Genomic DNA, 22,395 nt, shown 5'->3' with positions numbered 1-22,395 from the left:
TTATAATTATATTTAAGATGCAAATAGCAATGCGTTGCAACCTATTACTACAAACATTAACTTTTTGTGATATATTAAAATAGCCCATAATGTCTCAACCAGAGTATGTGCATACAGTACCTCTTTAGGTGGCTCTTCCTCTCCTTCAAAAAGAAAAGAACGGTAGGTTAATGTCGTCAAGTAATAATATGCAGCCAATTATTCACATAAGCTTAGTCTAAATATGTTAGACATTGTCATATATTTATACATGCACATTTATAGACAATACTATGCAAGGCTCAATTTACAAAATTTGAAGACAATGGGGGTAATTTACTAAAGGAAAATCTACTTTGCACTGAAAGTGCACTTGGAAGTCGCTGCAGATCTGAGGGGGGTATGCAAGAAAAATAAAAAACAGCATTTTACTTTGCACATGAATGGATGATAAAATCAGCAGAGCTTCCCCTCATTTCAGATCTACCCCTTAGATTTAGAGCGACTGCAATTCCAAGTGCACTTTCAGTGCTTTCGTAAATAACCCCCAATATCTTTATTTTAGCCATGTGAATGTAATTTTCAAACCTCATTGGACTTAACTGAAATTAACATAAAATAAAATGCATTTTAAAAATAAAAAAAACATAATTACTTTTAACTATGACACCACCCAAAACTGCTAAAAGCTGAATTTTAAGGAAATATAAAATGCACAAAATATGATACATATTATTAACCACTTGCCGACCAGGTGCCACAGTTGTACTGCTGGGCGAAACAACGTTATGTAATGTCGCTTTGCCCTGTGGCCACTAGCTTGCCCATGGAGCCGATGCGAGTGCCCGATGGTCGCGATCACCGGCAGGCTCCCGTGATCGCTCGTGGAACACTGAGAACTGGGATCTGTGTATGTAAAACACACAGTTTCCAGGTCTCTGAGGGGAGAAGAGACAGATTGTTTGTTAATACAGAGTATGAACAGCGATCTGTCATCTCCCCTACACAGTCCCCTCCCCCTTCAGTTAGAACACACCAGGGGACACAATTAACCCCTTGATCGCCCCCTAGTGTTACACCTTCCCTGTCAGTGACATTTTTTACAGTGATCAATGCATTTTTATAGCAGTGATCACTATATAAATGCCAATGGTCCCAAAAATGTGTCAAAATTGTCCGATGTGTCTGCCATAATATCGCAGTCCCGATAAAAATCGCAGATCGCCGTCATTACTATTAAAAAAAAATTATAATAAAAATGCCATAAAACTATCCCATATTTTGTAGATGCTATAACTTTTCAGCAAATCAATCAATATACGCTTATAGCGATTTTTTTACCAAAAATATGCAGAAGAATACATATCGGCCTAAACTGAGGAAAAAAATAATTTTTGGGGGGATATTTATTATAGCAAAAAGTAAAAAATATTTTGCTTATAGTGCAAAAAATAAAAACCGCAGAGGTGATCAAATACCACCAAAAAAAAGCTCTATTTGTGTGAAAAAATCTGATACGAGGAGAAACCAGTAAGCAAGAGATGACCTCCTCAACATCAGTCTATTCCTGCTCTTTTACTGTCCGGTCAGCAGACTGGGGCCAGGGGGCTGTAACTGTAAACCCTTTGGAAGGTAAAACAAATCCTGTATATGTACTACATCTGTTTATTTCAAATTTTTGGATATCAGCTTTACGTTTTACATAGGTACTATAAGGTTGAATTACTAGCAGCTTCTTTTTTTTCTCAGAAACTCCAGAGACAAAATCTTCCCATATTAGTATGTGTCTTTGCCTTCTCCAGAAAGATCATAATGATGTTGTCAGTCACTTGCAGTTGATTTCCCAATTTTTTTCTACATTATTGAGAAAATATTGACTTCCAATGGCACCATAGTTAGAAAAGTATATGTCAATTGGGCAGAACTGGGAGTTCTGGTGGTGATGCCTCCCTAATGAAATACTAAAGGTACATACAGTAGGAACGGGTTGCGTGATTTGGTTTGTTAGCAACCACAAAGAAATGCTTTGGAAATCAGATTTAGTAAGTGCTTTTCATTTGCATATCTTTCCTTTATAATATAGATGCTCTTTAAAAAGGTATTCAGTATTTCTTATTTGCAACAAAATGTATCAATATTACTCTAAATAAATGTATCAGAAAACATCACATAATATAAGTCAAGTAAATACACTAAAAAAATAAGCAAAGACTGTGCATATCATTCCCTGTAAATAGGATAGAAATGAAAGCTGGCATTTAAAGAGAAGCTCAAGGCTCCTTCAGAAAAAATTAAAGGTCAGCAGCTACAAATACTATAGCTGCTGACTTTTAATATTAGGACACTTACCTGTCTACGAATCCAGTGGTGTCTTCACCCGAGCTATGCTTTGTGAATGGCCCAGTGGCAGGGGAAGGAGGAGAGGGGTACGACATTTCCGGTTTACTTTGCCATGGCAAAACCAGGTACCTGCTCCCCTCTCCCCCCCGAAAGGTGCCAGATGTGGCAGCGGAGGGGGGAGGAGGCAAACAAGCGAAACTTCAAAACTGTTTAAGAAAGGTTACAGCACTTGCTCACACTGACTGATCTCACAGAGTGCACTTTGAAAGGGAGAATCTCTTGGTGATAGTGGAATGATAAGCAGGTTGTCCCTTACTGGGACACTCAGGAACAACAAACAGGGGAGCTGTTTGGTCTCAAAACAACCTTGTCCTTGTGTTTGGAGGGTTCAGACTGATGCCAATGAGAGTAAGACATTTCTTGCCATAAGTGGGAAAAAAAGAATGTCCCTGGTGGTAAGTGGGATTAAAATATGCCACAAGGGTGACAGCCAGGTGGTGAGTAAGAAATACCCCAGCATCAGTAGTCCATGGAGAGAAAAATGTAGCATCAGGGGTTTGTGGGAGGAGGAATACTGCCCTGCCATTGGTGTCTGTGGAATTGGGATAGCCTCCTTTAATATTTTTCAGGGCTTGCTTACTTTTGTATATATGCTCCATTCCCAGTGTTGCTCCCCTACTGTACTGGCTGGATGATAACATGACCAGAACTATGAAGGCATCATTGGGCAGGTGATTGCTGTATTTCAGCATCCTGCAACTGCTACAACTCTGCATACAGGGGCATCTGACTGCGGCGGGGGGGGGGGGGGGGCGGCTTACTGCCTAAGGGCTTATAAATTGGCAAGCTGGGGGCAAGAGGAGAGAAAGCAAGAAAGAGCGTGAGAAAGATAAGGTACGTGGCACCGCACAAGGCGCACAGCTCTACAATGAATAGTGGCAATTTTTGCACTTACATTTTATTCATGGTGCTCTTCTCAGGTTATTATTATAAGAGAAATCAAAACAAAAAAAACTAACTATTGGAGTATATACTACTGCAGTGCAGCTTTCCATCAGGGAAGAGATTAGGAGAGGCAATTTAACCTCAAAATATATGGATGCTGTGGCAGATGCATTTGACTAAAGCATTGTAGAACCCTTTCATGTAAATGCAGATCCCGCAACTCAAATTAAAGCACTTGTAAAACTAATCATGCTATTTCCAGGAAAACAAAATAAATCCAGTGTTGAGTACCTCTCCCATTTTACCACCTCACAGCAAGGGGTGCAATCAAAGTACATTATTGCTGCTGTTTATGTACTATTTCCTATATAAGACCAAAGGTTAAATATTTAACGGAAATTAGAACACAAGAGTCTGTAAAACAACAGACACATACACATTTCTTATTAAATGACTGTCAATTTATCAGCATCTGTAGAAAACAAAGAATCTACTGAACACACATAGAAGACAAATATAAAACGTGTGCCCCATTTATATTAAAAATATTTTTTTTTAATGACTACTTCAATTAAATGTTAAGCCAACCCAAGATCACAACATTAATCAGCTCTGTTACTTTTTCCTCCCACCAGATTATGGCATGTGCATGCCCAATGAGAATGAGATCTGACCCAATGAGAATGAGATCTGGCACAATGAAAATGAGATCTGGCCCAATGAGAATGAGATCAGGCAACAGAGAGTAATGGTGGCCTCCATCTTCACCTTGGTGCATGCACTGGGCAGATTGACAATATGCTCTACAGCCTAGTTTGTCACATACTATACAACCAGTTTTAAAACTTTCACCTGTTTCCTTGCTACTGCTGTCCCCTGAGCATTGTACTGTACACAGTACTTCTTACAGTTCAAAATTCCTGGCTGTTATAACTTTTTGTTTGTGAATCACTACACCCTCTCCATGGAGGTAGAAGATTCTCTGTCACCAACAGTAAATAAAGGCAAATCTCCCCAGTAAAGTAACAGACAGAAAAAAAACCTTACAGAAATTTATACTCTATTCCACCTTATAGAAAACTATAAAAATGTATACGTTTTAATTAAGTCTATAGTAGTAAGGTACTTGGAAGAAATGGATGGAATTAAAAACAGATATTACATATTTCCTAACATAGTTGTGTAAGTCTCCATGAACATGGGGCTTAGAAAAAATAAAACAGGAAAAAAAAAACACTCATATAGAGCGTTTTTGTACACAGTTTGGGCGAGTTTAGGAGAGTTTCGTGTTTTTTCTGCAAGAAAGCTCCAATCAGAAACGCAAACCAGAAGGTTTTTTTTTCCCTGCCTCTAAATTCTGAGCTCAAAATATGCCTGTAATCGTCCTAATGTGCATGGACACATAGGATAGCATTGAGCTGCTTCTACAGGAAAAACACAAAACTCCCGTAGAAGCAGCGATTTTTAAGCCAGCGTGCTTGGAGCCTTAGAATGTTTGGTGTTTCAATACAGACCTTACTATCCTCCAATTAATCATTTTTTTTTGAAGAACTGTCAGTAATAATGTATCATAAGCAAAAATGTAAATGTTAATACATAAAATGTCAAGTATAAAAAGCAATTGTTGAAAGGCTTGCCTTGGAAATAAAAGGCTGTGAAGGCACTGAGCAGGATGTAGCAGCTGACAAGGGAGCTGTAGATAACACACCCTTCCTTTTTCTGGCTTAAAGTGGAAGCAAGTCAATATATTTTGTTTGCCTAGACGAAATAAAGCTTATGAAAATGGTATATTTGAAGTACAGGTTTATTTTGACTTCTGACTACAACTTCATAGTCTATGAAGTTCACAGACTATTTCTAGAGGATACTGGCAGAATTTCTTTCTGTACAGAGAACATAAGACACAGGAACCCTGAGGGCAAAAAGCAAAAGACAGGTGCAGAGAAGCCAAAGCATAACTGTTCCAATGTAGGGCATCCTTTGGCGTTTACCGTTGCTATCTTTTCATCATCTCACATGATTTCTCACCCATTTTTCCCATAGTTTTCCTATAGGCCTCATGCACACCTGAGGCTGTTTTCCGGCGTTTGATGTTTTTTTTTTCTTGCCACTGAATGCCTCTTCACGTTAGCCTATGGGGTTGATTTACTAGAGGCAAATGCACTCTGCAAGTACAGTTGCTCCAGAGCTTAGTAAATGAGCAAAATCTCTGCTGACTTCCATCATCCAATCACGTGCAAGCAAAAATGCATTTTTTTTAAATTTTCCTTGCAGGTGATTGGGCATTCTTGGCAAAGTGAAGCTTTAACTAATTTACTAAGTTCTGGAGCAACTCTACTTGCAGAGTGCAACTGCACTGTGCAAAGTCTATTGGCCTTTAGTTAATCATCCCATATGTGTCCATGCCCACATAGGGTTTTACAGGAGTTTAAAGGCAGGGGCTATTAGAGGCAGAAAAAGTGTCATGGTCTGGGGCTGCATGAGTGCTGCCAGCACTGGGGAGCTATAGTTCATTGAGGGAACCATGAATGCTAATATGAACTGTGACATACTGAAGCAGAGCATGATCCCCTTCCTTTTGAGGTGAGGGACTGGCCAAGCATGTCTTCAGACCTAAACCCTATTGAGCATCTGTGGGGCATCCTCAAATGGAAGGTGGAGGCGCGCAAGGTCTCTAGCATCCACCGGCTCCATGATGTTGTCATGGAGGAGTGGAAGATGACTCCAGTGGCAATATGTGAAACTGATCAACTCCATACCCAAGAGGTTTAATGAGGTGCTCAAAAATAATGATGGCCATGTATATTTTCACTTAGGGATGTACTCACTTTTGTTGCCAGTGGTTTAGAAATTAATGGCTGTGTTGAGTTATTTTGAGGGGGCAGTACATTTACACTGTTATACAAGCTGTACACTCACTACTTTACATTATAGAAAAGTTTGTCACATGAAAAGATACAATAAAATATTTACAAAAATGTGAGGGGTGTACTCACTTTTGTGAGATACTGTATATCCTTTAGAAAGTGTTCTTCACATTAGGAGATTTTCTCTTCCTGGTTAGCACTGCATTGAAGCATGGGCATACAGCCAAGACAGCTGATTGGAGAAAAGGAAAGGAATGTGCATAGCTCTGCTCTGAGATGGCAAGCTGACTGCTTATCTATTTATAGCAACCTCCCCTGACACACACTTCTATCTCTCGTCTCAGGGAACATGTGAGACGTAATCAGGCTGATAACAGAAGAACGGAGCAGGAGACAGCTACAGGACATAGTGCTTTCAAGAGAGATAAGAAAACACTGCAGATATATGTGCCCCACTCAAATTTAATGAAACGGGTTTACATCCACTTTAACTGTTGGGACGATCTGAGGGTATTCTGAGAATACAGATGTGCTACTGTTACAATACTGACTTTCTGCCAGAATGGGAATGGATAAAGCTTGGCTAGCCTCAGAAAGTGCTTAGTGGATCAGAAAGGGGTGTATGTCATAGTCTCTTAACTCCCAGTAGGCGTAGCAGTGTTCCACGCTTTCCTGATTGGAGATATAGTAGGGAGACAAGTGGGCAATTAGTTTCATGAGCATATATAGGGAGCCAGATTCAGCATATAAGTATTGTAACATTTTTGTATGATGAAGAATTTTTGCCCTTTCTCGTTCCTCCCATTAGAGCCTAAAGTGTGGTATATACATTTTACTTACAATTAACTGAAGGCTGGATGGAAAATCAAATGTTTTGGTTGAAACTGCTTTTGATCTCTGTCATGCCATAGTGATCATGTCATGTTGCGATACATGAGATCTAAATGTCCTAATGGTTCTTTCCCTTGCTCTGTTCCTTTTGCTTTAGCATCAGAAGAAATCTTCCATTATGGTTAAGGGCATATTTGTCTATCACTCTACAAAGGCAGATTGATGGCGAATTAACTTTAAAAAAAAATAGCACTAAGATAATATTTGGTATGGTAAACTTTTCCCAGATGATAGCATAGCGTATATGGTGCCAAGGATGGGTTCTGGATGGATTCTGCTATTTGAATTATGGTCCCTTTCAGTGGCAACAGGGTTGGGTTAACCTTACTGCAGGAAGAGGCACTAAAAAGACAGGATGCTTCAGAGAGCAGGGTAGGGGATAGTCAGAGTATTGAGAGACACATGTTACTGCGAGAGATACTGTGGAGTTGTGGAGCATTTTTAAGGACTTTCTGAAGGGGAAATATCTCCCAAAGCCTGAGACAATGTTACTCTGCCTGCAGGTACAAGACAGAGTCGGTGAGATGCATTGTCTTTGTTAAATTTCATTCTGAAGATAAGCTAGTTTCTGTTTACATTTTACAGCTGAAGAAAGGCCAATTTTTTTTTTAAAGTGCGCTTTTAGACCCTTTTCACACTGAGGGCATTTTGCAGGCACTTTCACAGGGCTTTCACACTGGAGCGGTGCGCTGGCAGGATGTCAGGAAAAGTCCTGCCAGCAGCTTCTTTGGAGCTGTGAAGGAGCGGTGCATTTACCACAATCGTCACCTTTCAGGGGGGAGGGGAGTGCAGTTACCTGGATAATCCAGGTATCTGCATCCACTTCCAGGACAGACCGCCGCAGATACCCCGCCCCCCCGTTGTGTTCTGGGAAACACAGTTCCCAGGACACAGCGGGGACCAGCAGAGACGCACAGCGCGACTCGTGCATGCGCAGTAGGGAACTGGGCAGTGAAGCCGCAACGCTTCACTTCCCGATTCCCTGACAGAGGATGGCGGCGAGGGCAGCAGAGAGACGAGCGATCGCTCGTCATCTGCCGCCGACATCGCTGGACCCTGGGACAGGTAAGTGTCAATTTATTAAAAGTCAGCAGCTGCAATATTTGTAGCTGCTGGCTTTTAATATTTTTTTTTAAGGTGCAGAACCGCTTTAAGTGTTTTTGTAGGCAGAGAACTGATGAAACATCAAGAGAAATGTTTCTTTGGCAAGATGGGTTTGGCTTCTTGGAATACCATCAATTGTTTTATCCCCCTCTCATCTTCCTGACATATTCCTATAAGATTATATGCTACTTGTAGGTCAAGCTTGATAAAAACTCTAGCACCCAAAATCTGATTAAATAAATCCCCAATTAATGGCAACAAATTTGTCATGGTTATCTGGTTAAGACCTCAATAAACAAAACACAGTTGAAGTCTACCATTCTTTTGAAAAAATTGCTCCTGACAGAGCAAAGATGAAATGAATAAACGTTTTTTTTAGGACTTAAGGCAATTGCCTGATACTCTAAACCCAAATGGGTTCCCAATGGAAAATGTAATACATGATTGATAGCAATAATTTCCTCAACTAACGGCTTGATGCCTGCTTCAGTCTCTTCCTGGATTATATAACTACAATAATGAACAAAAAGACAATGTTTCAATCTGGCCTATGGAAGTAAGCAACCCAAAGGTCTTAAAAAGTCATCACACCAGGCTATCCGTACAGACCCCTCAATCAAGGGCATAGATTTAGCAGGCCATCAACATACATTATGTCTATTTGCTGATTTTATATTAATTTTTATGTCTTCCCCTCATATTTCTGCTCACAATCTTATAAGTAAACTAGATCACTTTGTCCACATTTCTGGACTAATTATAAACTCACAAAAATCAACAGCTTTAAACGTCTCTTTACCCCAGCAAACACTACAACAAGCTCAAACATTTCTCCCCTTTACATGGTCAACGTCTCACCTCACTTATCTAGGTATTACTCTTACCCACAATATATCTGATATCTTCTCTGCTAACTATCCTCCGCTACTACGAAAAATTACAAATTTTCTTAAACAATGGTCCTCGTTGCCAATATCATGGATTGGTAAAATAAATGTAATAAAAATGACTGTATTGCCTAAAATGTTATATCTCTTTCGTGTATTACACATTCCTATCCTGGCATACTTCCTTAGGAACCTACAATGTAAAACACAAGCATTCATATGGAGCTCCTCGAAATCTTGCTTACCTACTCACACTCTTTATCTTTCTAAATTAAAGGAGGATTAGGTTTCCCTAATGTTAATGATTATTTCCATGCAGCAAAAATAGCACATATTCCTAAATATCACACGAAACATGAGGCCCCCCTCTGGGTAGCGATTGAATCAATCGACTGTAATCCGATCTCCATATCAAATCTAATATGGTCTATCTCTTCTGACCAAGCAATAATAAAAAAAGGATTACTAAACATACAATTGCTATATGGGATAGATTCAAAGTAATTAAAAGACTATACTCTCTGCGTATACCTCTTGTATCATTTATTAGAAATCCACTTTTCTACCTGGCTCATACATCTCCTAAAACTTTTAAAAAATGGATTTCTGCTGACTTAACACAACTCTATGACCTGATAACGACCACTTCACTTAAAACATTTCCTGAAATATGTGAAACCCATCAAATTCCAGATTCAGAACTCTTTCGTTATCTACAGATCAAAAATTTTTTTATGCCATTTATACATTTTGAATGTATTTGTAAAAATGACTCCCATTCAAAGGGTCTCGTGTCAATGTTGTATAGTCACCTGAATGCTTTTCCTGATACAAAAACACCCTCCTATGTGGAAAAATGGGAGAATGATCTTGGTTTTCACATGGACTCATCTAAATGGGATAAAGTCTGGGCCAATACCAAACTATCTTCTCAAAATGTAGTAGCCTTAGAGGCGAACTATAAAGTACTTGTGCGTTGGTATCTGGTCCCTGTTAGGATTGCAAAATATGTTCCACAATACTCTCCACTTTGCTTTCACAGCTGTGGTGATCCAGGAACGCATTGTCATATCTTTTGGGATTGCCATATAGCAAAAAATTATTGGAAAGAAATATTCCTAATGCTCTCTAAATTATTCAAGAAAACTATCATCCCAGATTGCGCTTCTAAATTTAAAGCCTACCCAAATCTCCTATACACAATTTAAACTCCTTCTACAAATTACCACAGCCGCAAAGCAGACCATCGCCAAAGCATGGAAGTCCTCATCATTAATGCTTTTTGAGACTACGAATAGAATACATCAAGCCATGAGCCTCTCGAAAACAGATGTCATATCCAACGATACCATAACTAAATTTGAGAAAATATGGAGTCCTTCGGTGACCCACTCTCTTTCTCCTAATTTTGACACTTCATTACTTAGACCTTGGTAACTATATAATTTTGTTTTCAATAATTGCTAAATAGATACTATGTATATATTGTTACTAAGAAAATCCCGGAAACCTCTACTAATCCAGACCTTTTTGTTTTTCCTCTTTATATCTTTACTTTCCTTTTAGTCTTTTCTTCTCTACTTATTCTATCCTGTCTTCTCCTATTTATAATTACATAACAAAATGGTAGCGAAACATTCACTTTTATAATGCTCAATTATAATACAATAATAGTAAGCTCTAATGTCCTATTATAAGTAACTGAATCTCGTAGTAATTAATATTATTTCTTTATTAAATATTACTCTAAGGCTGCTTTCACACTGGGGCGGGAGCAGCGTCGGCGGTAAAGTGCCGCTTTACCGTCGTTTTAGCGGCGGTGTGCGGGCGCTAGCGGGGTGGTTTTAACCCCCGCTAGCGGCCGAAAAGGGGTTAAACCCACCCGCAAAGCGCCGCTGCAGCGGCGCTTTGCCGGCGGTATTGCCGCGGTGTACCATTGATTTCAATGGGTAGTAGCGGTATAGGTGCGGTGAATACACCGCTCCTTCACCGCTGCAAAGATGCGGCTAGCAGGACTTTTTTCACCGTCCTGCCAGCGCATCGCTCCAGTGTGAAAGCCCTCCGGCTTTCACACTGGAGTTAAAGGGGCCGTTTTTTTTCAGGCGTTACACAGGCGCTATTTTTATCGCTGTATACCGCCCCAGTGTGAAAGCAGCCTTAAAGTTTAACAACTTTTACATTTTTTTGTTGCTCTTAATTATATAATTGTTAAAATTGATTGTAACACCTTAGTCTTTCTAAAAACATATAGCCTACTTAAATCTTTAAATGTGTGTAACTACAAGAAATACTAAGATCTGACATGTAAATTCAACTAATGCTACCATTTAATGTAATCAATATTTTGTTAATTGTACCAATGTTTATATTTTCAAAATCAATAAACAAATCTGACAAGAAAAAGGCATCACACCAAAATTTGATTTATATCCATAAACATGGACATGGCAACGATATCACACAAATCCCCAATTAAATGTAAATGGTAAGGATCTGGAGATAATATCTGGTAACCAAGGTTGGATTCCCCAAGCCAACCTGCACATTGAAATTTCCTGCCTTGCTAGAGGATAACAAAAATGTGATGGCCATTCTTTCAGCAGTGAAAGTTAACACCTGCAATGTTGTCAGTTTTTAGAAAATGTGGCCAGAAACTGGCTTTGTATTGCTTAATCATTTCAGAGAGAATCAGTGGCCCATCTGTAAAATACCCTTTAGAACACATTTGCACTGCTGAAAGCTTTGAACAGCTACTTGCTAGCTGCTTAGTTTGGGTCAGAATAGATCTGGCACATATCTTTGAAAATAAAACACAGCATTTAGAGAAGAATCCTAAGGACCAATACCAAAAACAGAAAATCTCAATTGTTTGTTCTGAGAACAGAGGCACAGACAAACACACATGGATTTCTTCAAAATAACAAAAGATTGAACTATGTGATTTTACTTGAAACGTGGAATGCCTTTGAGATTCCGGAAGCCTTAACTCTTTGGATGTAGCAGCACTTTAATGGGAAATATTTTACTATTTAAAGTGCACCCCTCCTTTTTTTTTAGACACGATTTCCCATTTTCAAGTTGGATATTAAGGAGGACTTCCAGCCACTGTTGGAGAGCTCCAGTGACAAGGAGGACCTATAGACCGTGTAGAGGGCTAAGTATGCTGGCTTATATATGACCTTGCTCTTTAGGGGGTCCACCAGTTCCAATAAGAGTCCCCACGTATCGAGTGGGTTTTTCCTATTCAAGATACCCCCATCCCCTTGGTGACGGTGGAAGTGACCTGGAGTTCATCACCTCATTGGAATCACCCCCTCTCACACTGTGGAATCCTTTATGTGTGGACTCAATATGTTTTTTTCATTTCTTTTTAAGCAGAGTCTTTACTTACAGACTTATATTTGTGTTGCACTTGCACTTTAATTAATTTAATAATTTTTTGTGATCAATCACGCTGTATATGAGCGCAACTTATTTATATACATCTTTTGCACTGTGGAGTTATCTGATAGTTTATGTTGCTGCTGTATGTGTTTATTGCACGCTCTAGCGTGGTATAACCCCTTATATTTACATCCCATAATACTTTAAGGCAGACAGACACAATAGAACAATGGAATACAGCCACACCCCAAATGACCCAAGAGAGAGCACACCATAGTATGAGAATATATATATATATATATATATATATATATATATATATATACACACATACACACACACACATGCAACATTCCATATTGGTTGTACAGTGAGTTTGATTAGTACAGATCAGACTGGGGTTCTCGGTCTACCTGTGCCCCTAATAGACACAGGGTAACTTAGACATAGGAGGTGCATGGGGAGCTGAATCAATGGTTTCTCAACCTCTCCAAGGGATTCTGGGTTCCACAGGCCCCCTGCCCAAAGTGACTCCCGTCACATTTTTGGGTTGAGTTTTTTTAGAGGATAGATCCAAGCACATAATTGCTTCATAACCTTAACCGGTTTCTTTTTCTTAGTTAGACTGGCCATACAAAAGTAATTTTCTTTCTTTTAACCCCCCTGACGGTATTCCCGAGTCTGGCTCGGGGTGGAATTTTCATACCAAAAGCGGTATCCCCGAGCCAGACTCGGGACTGCATCGCTGGATCCAGGAGGAGGATTACTTACCTTCTCCCTCGGATCCAGCGTTGTCTCCCCGCTGTACGAGCGAGCCGTGTCTCGCTCGATGCATCACATCGCCGATCTCTGTGCCCTGCGAGCGTTGCGATGCACGGGGACGGAGATCAGCGCCAAATTCAAAAAGTGAAACACACAGTATACATACAGTATAATGTAATCTTACAGATTACATTGCTGTATGTAAATATTTCACATCCCCGTTGTCCCTAGTGGTCTGTCCAGTGCCCTGCATGCAGTTTTATGTAATAAAAACTGTTCTTTATGCCTGGAAACTGGAGATTGTCCATAGCAACCAAAACTGTCCTTTTACATCAAAAATGGTTTTAGACCAGCTAGAAAACAGCGATAATAAATTGGAATCACTCGCAGAATTGAGCAATAATGATTTGTGGGGAGATCCGTCATCAAATACTGAAAAGTAATGACAGTGACAATTCTGCAACTGAGCAAATTTCAGTGTTTTTGATGTGATTACATTATTGAATAATTTTTATTATTGTTATATTATTATTTGGTACAATTATTTATAATTATTTATTATATTATAATTTATGATTTCATTTTTCAAACTTTATCATACCCGGGATGTCTGCTAGACTCTGGTTTGGACAGATTTAAGTGAGTTATTCCTAAGAATTGCAGGACTACAATATAAAACGCCAAATTTTCATGCAAAATAATGGTACCGCTTTTAGCACCTAAAATCCGAAATAATCGTACCGCCAGGGAGGTTAACCTTGTGGAGGAACAAAGGAAAATTACCAGATTCCCAAGCACACAATGTAGATGGGGTAATCCCTCCTGCTGGGCCCTTGTATTTTGACAGTGGGAAGATTTTTTTTCCATCAGAATACACCCATCAGCCCTGTCGGTGCTGATTGAAACAACATTTTCCAACAGGCTGGTTATACACAAGTCAATCAATTGATAGATTGACTTGTGTACAACCAGCCTACCGATACATAACCTTTGAACTTGTTGACTGTACTTTATTTCCCCCATGAGGAGGCACCTCATTACTGTACCTGGATGATAGACTTGAATGTGAAGATAAGAACTTTATGGTGAGATAGAGCTGAGGATGGTTAACCAGATGGGCAGTAAAAAAAACAGGCAACACACACTTTTGGAGTCAGATTAAGATAGGGAACTAGAGGAGAGGACAAACCAGAACAGTACCAAATTCAAGTGATCAATGTAAAAAAAGCATGGTCAAGGCTGGCTGAACAGTGGTTAGGAACAAACACAATTGGTAACAGGGAACACACAATGAGTACATCAAGAGAGACAAAGTGAGTTCTATAAGGAACAGTCAATGAGGGGCTTTCTTCTAAAAACGAGAGTTGGCTAATCAACAGTTGTCATCTATGCATAAATGTACCAAGGCACATACTTTACACAGATGCACAAACAATGCACTAAAGGGCACAAGGCGCATGGATGGATGTGACATGGTGCTTCATAAGCCATTCTTCTTGATTTGTAAAAAATGCTTCAGTTACTTTAAAAGTGCACAGGCTTGATGCAAGACACAAACCCAGCCATATCAGAAAAGAGACAGTGGGGGGGGGGGGGGGGGGGGGCAGTAAAATGCTAAAACATGGTTTGTTGGCCACAGGAAAAATTGTTGCATGAAAACCCTCCTTTAATGAATTGTTGAACACAGACTTACAATTGAAAATTAGGATTAACACTCAAAGCATAACTCCCCTTTTGTTGAGAAAAAAACATTTCCCTCTGGGTGATCCATGTGCATTGCAAGGATTTTGACAAACTTTGTTGCGGATTCCTATCTTTTTGTTATTCTGAAGAAATCGCTGTGTGTTTGTCTGTGCCCATGTGAGTCTAATGGGAGTGGTTTCATAATTATCAACCGGCTACTGCACCTGCAAAGCTCTAATGAGGAAAATTGCAAAAAAAAATTTTTTGAAAAAAAATCTTTTATAACCCATTTTCACATTGATTTGATACTTTGTTTTTTTCCAACATCCAGGAGTTTTAAAGTAAGTATCTCCTAAGAGGAACATAGAGGCTAGCCTCCTTTTGAAAATCCTAGTACTGGTCCCTAACTCTCAGTTTGAGTCTAATTTAAATACTACACTATTCAGATTTCAAAAAATATAAAAGGATATTTAATGAACACATATCTGCATTCATTTGTGTTTTGCCTAGAATTCAGCTTTAATCTAAATTTCATTTTCATGAAAACCTACTATTTATCAATGCATTACTTCAACAACTCCACTTAAAGTACTATTTTTTTATTTTATTTAGTCAAATTAAATATGAAGCTTTTTTTGTATCTCTCAAGAACTCCACTTTGACATCAAACAATGGCATCATGTTATATATAATAAACATATACTATAAGTTGGCTGCTCAGCTGCAAGAAAGTGACACCATACTTATGACCTTGTGGGAGGAGGCAACAGGTGACCCAACCCCCATTATCACTCTTCCTGGGGTAACATATTTTACATATCCAACTGGAAAGAAATATATTTTGGGGTTTCCCAACTAAAATGTCTTTGAATAGTTGCATACTTTGTGTTGCTGTGAATACAAAAGAATTGATGAGAATAATGCCTTGTATACAGTCGGACATTCCGACCACAAAATCCGTCAGATTTTTTCTGACGGATTTTGGCCGAAACTTTTGTTGCATACACACGGTCAGACAAAGTTATCGGAAAATCCGATCGTTCGGAATGAGGCGACGTCCGTTGCGTACGATGGGACTACTTAGATGCTAGTAGCCAATAGCTTTGGTCTTGTAATTTAATCTGAGCATGCGTGCTTTTTCGATTGGAATTCTCTACAAATGATCGGAAAAAGTCTGATCGGATTTTGTTGTCGGAAAATTTTAGATCCGGCTCTCAAACTTTTTTCATCTGAATTTCCGACGGAAAAGGTTCGATAGAGCCCACACATGATCGGATTTTCCGAAAACATAATCCGATCCGACCTTTTCCATCGGAATTTCCGACTGTGTGTACAGGGCATAAGACTGCTGCAGCAAAAGGAGTAAGCGCTTGTACACACAGTCGGACATTCTGCCAACCAGATCCGTTGGATTTTGTCCGAAGGATTTTGTCCGACGGATTGTGTCCGAAACTGTTGCATACACACGGTCGGACGAAGTTGTCGGAAAATCTGATCGTTCAGAATGTGATGACGTTATTTCGTTACGATGGGACTACGTTCAGGCTAGTAGCCAATAGCTTTGATGTAGGAATTTGATCTGAGCATGCGTGGCACTTTGTCCGATCGGAATTCTCTACACATGATCGGAGTATGTCCGATTGGACCAGTTTGTCGGAAAATATTTCCAACAAGTTGGAAAATTGGGTCAGACGGATATTCCGACGGAAACAGTCCGATGCATACCACACACAGTTGGATTATCCGACAAAACGGTCCGATAGGACACATTCCGTCGGAATCTTCGACCGTGTGTACAAGGGCTTAGACATCATGGTGATGGGTGGACCTAGGAACCAGAGCCAATAGGTAATAATTCAACTCACCCCTGTCCACATAAAGCTTATGTACATTTGTGGTATACTGTTAAGTTAATGAAATCATTTTTTTCTTAGTTCTGCAAGTGTAATTCTAATATAGATCTTTAGCCTTGGGAAATTGTACCATAAGTCTGCAGGTACTGACCACATAGGTAGTCTTGTTCATTGCAAGGTTCCCCAAGGACAAATAGGAATTACTTTAATTTGAGGACACACACTGTGGTGAACAGTCTGCTATTAATGTTCCCCTGCAATACAAAAATATCTCTCTAAAAGCATGGCTCATGTCACATAAAGCACACTTTGTGCATCGTTTACATCCAACACATTCATTGCTCTCTGCAGGTCCACCCAGCTCCCTCTGGTAATAAATTACATCACTCAAAGAATTAAATATCCACTTTCTGATTCATACCACAATTCCAAGGTAGCTCTTTATCCAGAGATTCGGCATAGACTTCAACTCCAATCTCGTTCTCAATGTGAACTAATTGTCTGCGAAAATAAAAATACAAGAGAAGTAAGGAGGGCAATCATTGGAAACAAGTCATTTAATTTGTTTACACTGCTGAGTGATGTACTTGATTTAGTCATTAAGTGCTCTGTCAGGCTGAACAGCTTTTTGTCTGACCATATTCAGTGTGTTGACTCAACTGTGGCCATGATGTCTCCAAATATCGCCGTGTCTTCACCAGTCAGACTGGATGACCACACATTGGACATTGCTCTCTATTGTGTCAGCATTTGCGATGGCACAGTTTGAGAAACCGTCTTTCCAGCAATATTTGTGTGCTGCAAATGAAATTACAGCACAAAACACTCACAAATCTGTTGTAAGCCGGCACAGCCAAAATAAGGATTAAATTCAGCTTTAGGGAATGTGGACAAATGCATGCAAATAGGTCTTTTGTGTGGCGCCTATTCATTTTTGTTGAAAAAAACTGACACATTGCATGTGGTGACACATTTCATTTAATTTACAATACTCTGTAGCTAATGCCTACATAATTTAAATTACATATGGTAAGATATTTAAAAAAAAATCCTCTGCTTTTTATGTGGGTACTTGCATACCCTGATCTGGGGGTTATTATTTAATCAATTTCCTTAATTTCTTTTAACCAACAATTAATGTTGGATTTTCACTATGCTTATTGTATTTGATTATTTGTCATTATTGTAATACTTTACAAAATGATTACAATAAAACATTATGGAATAAAAAAAAATAGTGATATAAAAAAATCCTCTGACTCCAATCACTATTTATAGAAACAATTGGTTACAACGAGGTCTAGAAACCAGTTGACTTTTTTTTTTTTTTGCAAAATCATTGGCAAAAATCAATATTAAATTTGATGACTGAGGTCTTTGGTTGGCATCATAAAGGAAGATTGTTGGGATCCCCAATGACGTAGCAGTTATTTTATTCAGTTATGATGTGGTCAGGATTTATTAAACCTGACCACATTCTGGCATATTTATTAAGAGCAATACCTAAACACTCCTTTTACCCTGGGCTTGTTCTTGGTGTAAGGTGCAAACGACCGATCAGTGACTGCCTGACAAAAAATCTGTATTAAGATATATCTATCCAGCTTAGCCATAAGCAGGGTGTTTTTCAGCTGGAACATGGGGGAACGCAGTTTCGGCACCCACAGCACTGAATTTATGCAGTGGCAAGGGGTAATGAGGTGTGCTATAGGGTCCAATGATGGCAGCTGCTGAGGGATATATTGTTGCTTGGGGGGTCTATTGTTGCTGGAGGGGGTCTTATGTTGCTAGTTGGTCAATAGTTGATCTGTGGATCTACTGTTGAGGGAGGGAGCTATTATTGCTGTGGGGTCTATTGTTGTTGGTGGTCAGTTTTAGCTGGGAGTGACCTACTGTTGAGGAGAGGTCTATTGTTGATGGCTGCTGGATGGTCTATTAATGCTGGCTGCGGGTCTGTTGTTCCAAGGCAGTTTTCTGTTGCAAGCAGTCTATTATTATTGGGGGTGTCTATTAGGTGGAACATGGGGGAACGCAGTTTCGGCACCCACAGCACTGAATTTATGCAGTGGCAAGGGGTAATGAGGTGTGCTATAGGGTCCAATGATGGCAGCTGCTGAGGGATATATTGTTGCTTGGGGGGTCTATTGTTGCTGGAGGGGGTCTTATGTTGCTAGTTGGTCAATAGTTGATCTGTGGATCTACTGTTGAGGGAGGGAGCTATTATTGCTGTGGGGTCTATTGTTGTTGGTGGTCAGTTTTAGCTGGGAGTGACCTACTGTTGAGGAGAGGTCTATTGTTGATGGCTGCTGGATGGTCTATTAATGCTGGCTGCGGGTCTGTTGTTCCAAGGCAGTTTTCTGTTGCAAGCAGTCTATTATTATTGGGGGTGTCTATTAGGTGGAACATGGGGGAACGCAGTTTCGGCACCCACAGCACTGAATTTATGCAGTGGCAAGGGGTAATGAGGTGTGCTATAGGGTCCAATGATGGCAGCTGCTGAGGGATATATTGTTGCTTGGGGGGTCTATTGTTGCTGGAGGGGGTCTTATGTTGCTAGTTGGTCAATAGTTGATCTGTGGATCTACTGTTGAGGGAGGGAGCTATTATTGCTGTGGGGTCTATTGTTGTTGGTGGTCAGTTTTAGCTGGGAGTGACCTACTGTTGAGGAGAGGTCTATTGTTGATGGCTGCTGGATGGTCTATTAATGCTGGCTGCGGGTCTGTTGTTCCAAGGCAGTTTTCTGTTGCAAGCAGTCTATTATTATTGGGGGTGTCTATTATTTTAGGGGGGTCTATTTTTGCTGGGGGGGGGGGGGGTCTCTTGCTGCTGGCTGTGTGGGATCAATTTTACTGCTTTTATTATAATTACCAAATTCCATACAGATTACTTAGCATCACAAAATGATACTTGGTTCTATTTTCTCTAAAAGAGATGGTACTGTGAGGTGGGTAGGGGGTGGAAACAAGGGACAGTGTTTGGAGGTGGATAGGGGTGGAGACAAGGGGAGTGGGGAGTTCCTGCACCTATTTCCTGAGAACAAAAAAAACCCTGGCCATATGTATGTATGTATTTAAGGGCTGTTGGTTTAAATTGAAGAAGACATTTAGGTCTGTTTAAAAATTATAGGTGTGATTTTTAAAGTTTGCATAGGCATAGTTTTAATAAAAAACAAATAAATTCCTTTTCCATTCTTCTTCATAAAAGTAGTATAAATAAACAGACTTTATATGCAGACAGCAGTTCTTTAGTGCCACTGCTGGCAACAACCTGCTAACCATGGCAGCCTCCCTCCTTTTCTCTACTATTTACAACTTTATAGAGGATAGTGGTGTGCCCATCTTCTTAGTTGCTGAAGGTTTTTGTCAAATTTGGCTTATCCTAAGGCTGACATTATACTTAAAGCGGAGGTCCACCCTAAAATGGACCTCCGCTCATCGGAATCCCCCCCCCTCCGGCGCCACGATTGGCACCTTTCAGGGGGGAGGGGGGTGCAGTTACCTGGATAATCCAGGTAACTGCACCCACTTCCGGGATAGCTGTCTGCGGAAAGGGGCGTAGATTACGCCCCTTTCCGCAAGTGCCCGCCCCTTTGCGCAAGTGCCCCGCTGCCTGCTGGGAAACACACAGATCCCAGAGGCAGCGGGGACCGTCCTGATTGCGCCGCGCGCCTCGCGCATGCGCAGTAGGGAACCGGGAAATGAAGCCGAAAGGCTCCATTTCCTGATTCCCATACCCAAGATGGCGGCGGCAGCACCCGAGTGTCGATCTAGAGATCGGCTTCGGGTGCCGACATCGCGGGCGCGCTGGACAGGTAAGTGTCACTATTTTAAAAGTCAGCAGCTGCAGTATTTGTAGCTGCTGACTTTAAAAAAAAAAAAAAAACGCGGAGTCCCGGCGGACTCCCGCTTTAATGTGTAACTAAAATCAATTTTTTTTTTAGTATTGGCTAGAGTGGAAAGAGATTCATTTTCAGTTTTAATGCTGCCTGTGCCCCTGTTAGGGAGATTCATTCTTTCTATTTGTACTGTTTACCGTTATCACTTTCAAAGGAAAGTAGAAGAAAATCCCAAATTTTTTATTGACATTAGATCAGTAATAGAGAGGAAATCTTCCAATAGGGACACTAGTTCTGGTGACCCTGGTGACACCCTGGGATTTCCTCACTTTGGAGGGATTTCATTTCACTTCCTGCTTTGGTTTGGGGGACAGGAAGTGAAGAGAAATCTCCCTTATGGTGCACAGATGACTGCATGTCAGTCCCAACTTCGGGGGCAATTTCAGAGACATCTGTGTGGGTTTCTGCACAGATGTCAATGGGAATCACACCCTGAAATTGCCAAAAGTAGTACAGAAACTATTTTTGGGAATTTGGTGCCGCAAATGCGGCATCGCACCAATTTGGACCCTGCCAAATTGCATGGCAAATCGCATCAATGTGAACCAGGGCTTACTCTATGAAAAAAATGTAGCCTTTAGTTACATTTAAGCTCTGTATTGTGTTGCATTGCTAAAAATTCTGCAGGTACTTTTTTGTGCATTGATGTGCACTGCAAGCCCAAATAAAACAATGGGTCACCTTAACCACTTCAGCCCAGGAAGATTTTACCCCCTTCCTGACTAAGGCACTTTTTACAATTTGGCACTGCGACCTTTAACTAGTAATTTGCGTGATCATGTGATGCTGTAGAAAGAAAAGAGCGGCTGCACACCACAGGAATGTGCCAATGATTTTATTCCAAATATAGCAAATGACAGCCAACAAAGACAGAGTTCGAAAAAGGAGGTGACAAATGCCTTTCACACTGAACTCAGTACTTCTTCAAACCACTGAAGAAGCACTGTACTCAAACAAAATTTGCGTCCTTTTTTTCTCCACAAATAGAGCTTTCTTTTGGTGCTATTTGATCACCTCTGCAGTTATTTTTTGCACTATAACCCCAAAAAAAACAGTGACAATTTTGAAAAAAAAACAACAACAATATTTTTTACTTTTTGGTATAATAAATATCCCCAAAAATGTTTTAAAAAAAAAATTTCTTCATGAATTTAGGGCAATATATATTCTTCTACATATTCTTGGTAATAAAAAAACAACAAAATGCAATAAGCATATACTGATTGGTTTGCACAAAAGTTATAGCGTCTGCAAACTATGGGAAAGATTTATGGGATTTTTATTTTTTTACTAGTAATGGCGGAGATCTGCGATTTTTATCAGAATTGCGGCACACAGATCGGACACTTTTGACACATTTTTGGGACCATTGACAATTATACAGCGATCAGTGCTATAAAAATACACTGATTACTGTGTAAATGTCACTGGTAGGGAAGGGATTAACACTAAGGGGCGATCACAGGGTTAAATGTGTGTTCCCTCAGTGTGTTCTAACTGTATGGGGATAGGAATGATTAACCACTTTCAGACCGGACCATTTTGCTGGTAAATGACCAGAGGTCTTTTTACACTTTGGCACTGCGCTGCTTTAACTGGTAATTGCGCGGTCATGCAATGTTGTACCCAAACAAAATTTGCGTCCTTTTCTTCCCACAAATAGAGCTTTCTTTTGATGGTATTTGATTGCCTCTGCGATTTTTATTTTTTGCGATATAAACGTAAAAAGACCGCAAATTTTGAAAAAAAATGATATTTTCTACTTTTTGTTATTAGAAAAATCCAATAAACTCAATTTTAGTCAT

The 22,395-nt window shown here is 39.9% G+C and overlaps 1 protein-coding gene across 2 annotated transcripts in view; it reads right to left on the bottom strand.

Annotated features, from left to right (window-relative positions):
• The window catches only part of WDPCP (WD repeat containing planar cell polarity effector), a 547,580-nt gene that overhangs the window by 3,116 nt on the left and 522,069 nt on the right, over positions 1–22,395 (bottom strand). For both annotated transcript variants that reach the window (XM_077485980.1, XM_077485981.1), the window contains exons 16-17: positions 17,117–17,196; positions 121–143 (exon numbers count right to left, since the gene is read on the bottom strand). In XM_077485980.1, coding sequence (XP_077342106.1) covers positions 121–143; positions 17,117–17,196 — 103 coding nt within the window. The remainder of the gene's footprint in view (positions 1–120; positions 144–17,116; positions 17,197–22,395) is intronic.

This window comes from Lithobates pipiens, unplaced genomic scaffold (genome assembly GCF_037356315.1).
Source record: "Lithobates pipiens isolate NorthernLeopardFrog02 unplaced genomic scaffold, aLitPip1_a1.2 Scaffold_18, whole genome shotgun sequence".
Taxonomy (NCBI): domain Eukaryota; kingdom Metazoa; phylum Chordata; class Amphibia; order Anura; family Ranidae; genus Lithobates; species Lithobates pipiens.
Note: the sequence above shows the minus strand (reverse complement) of the source record. Positions and strands in the feature narration are given on the sequence as shown.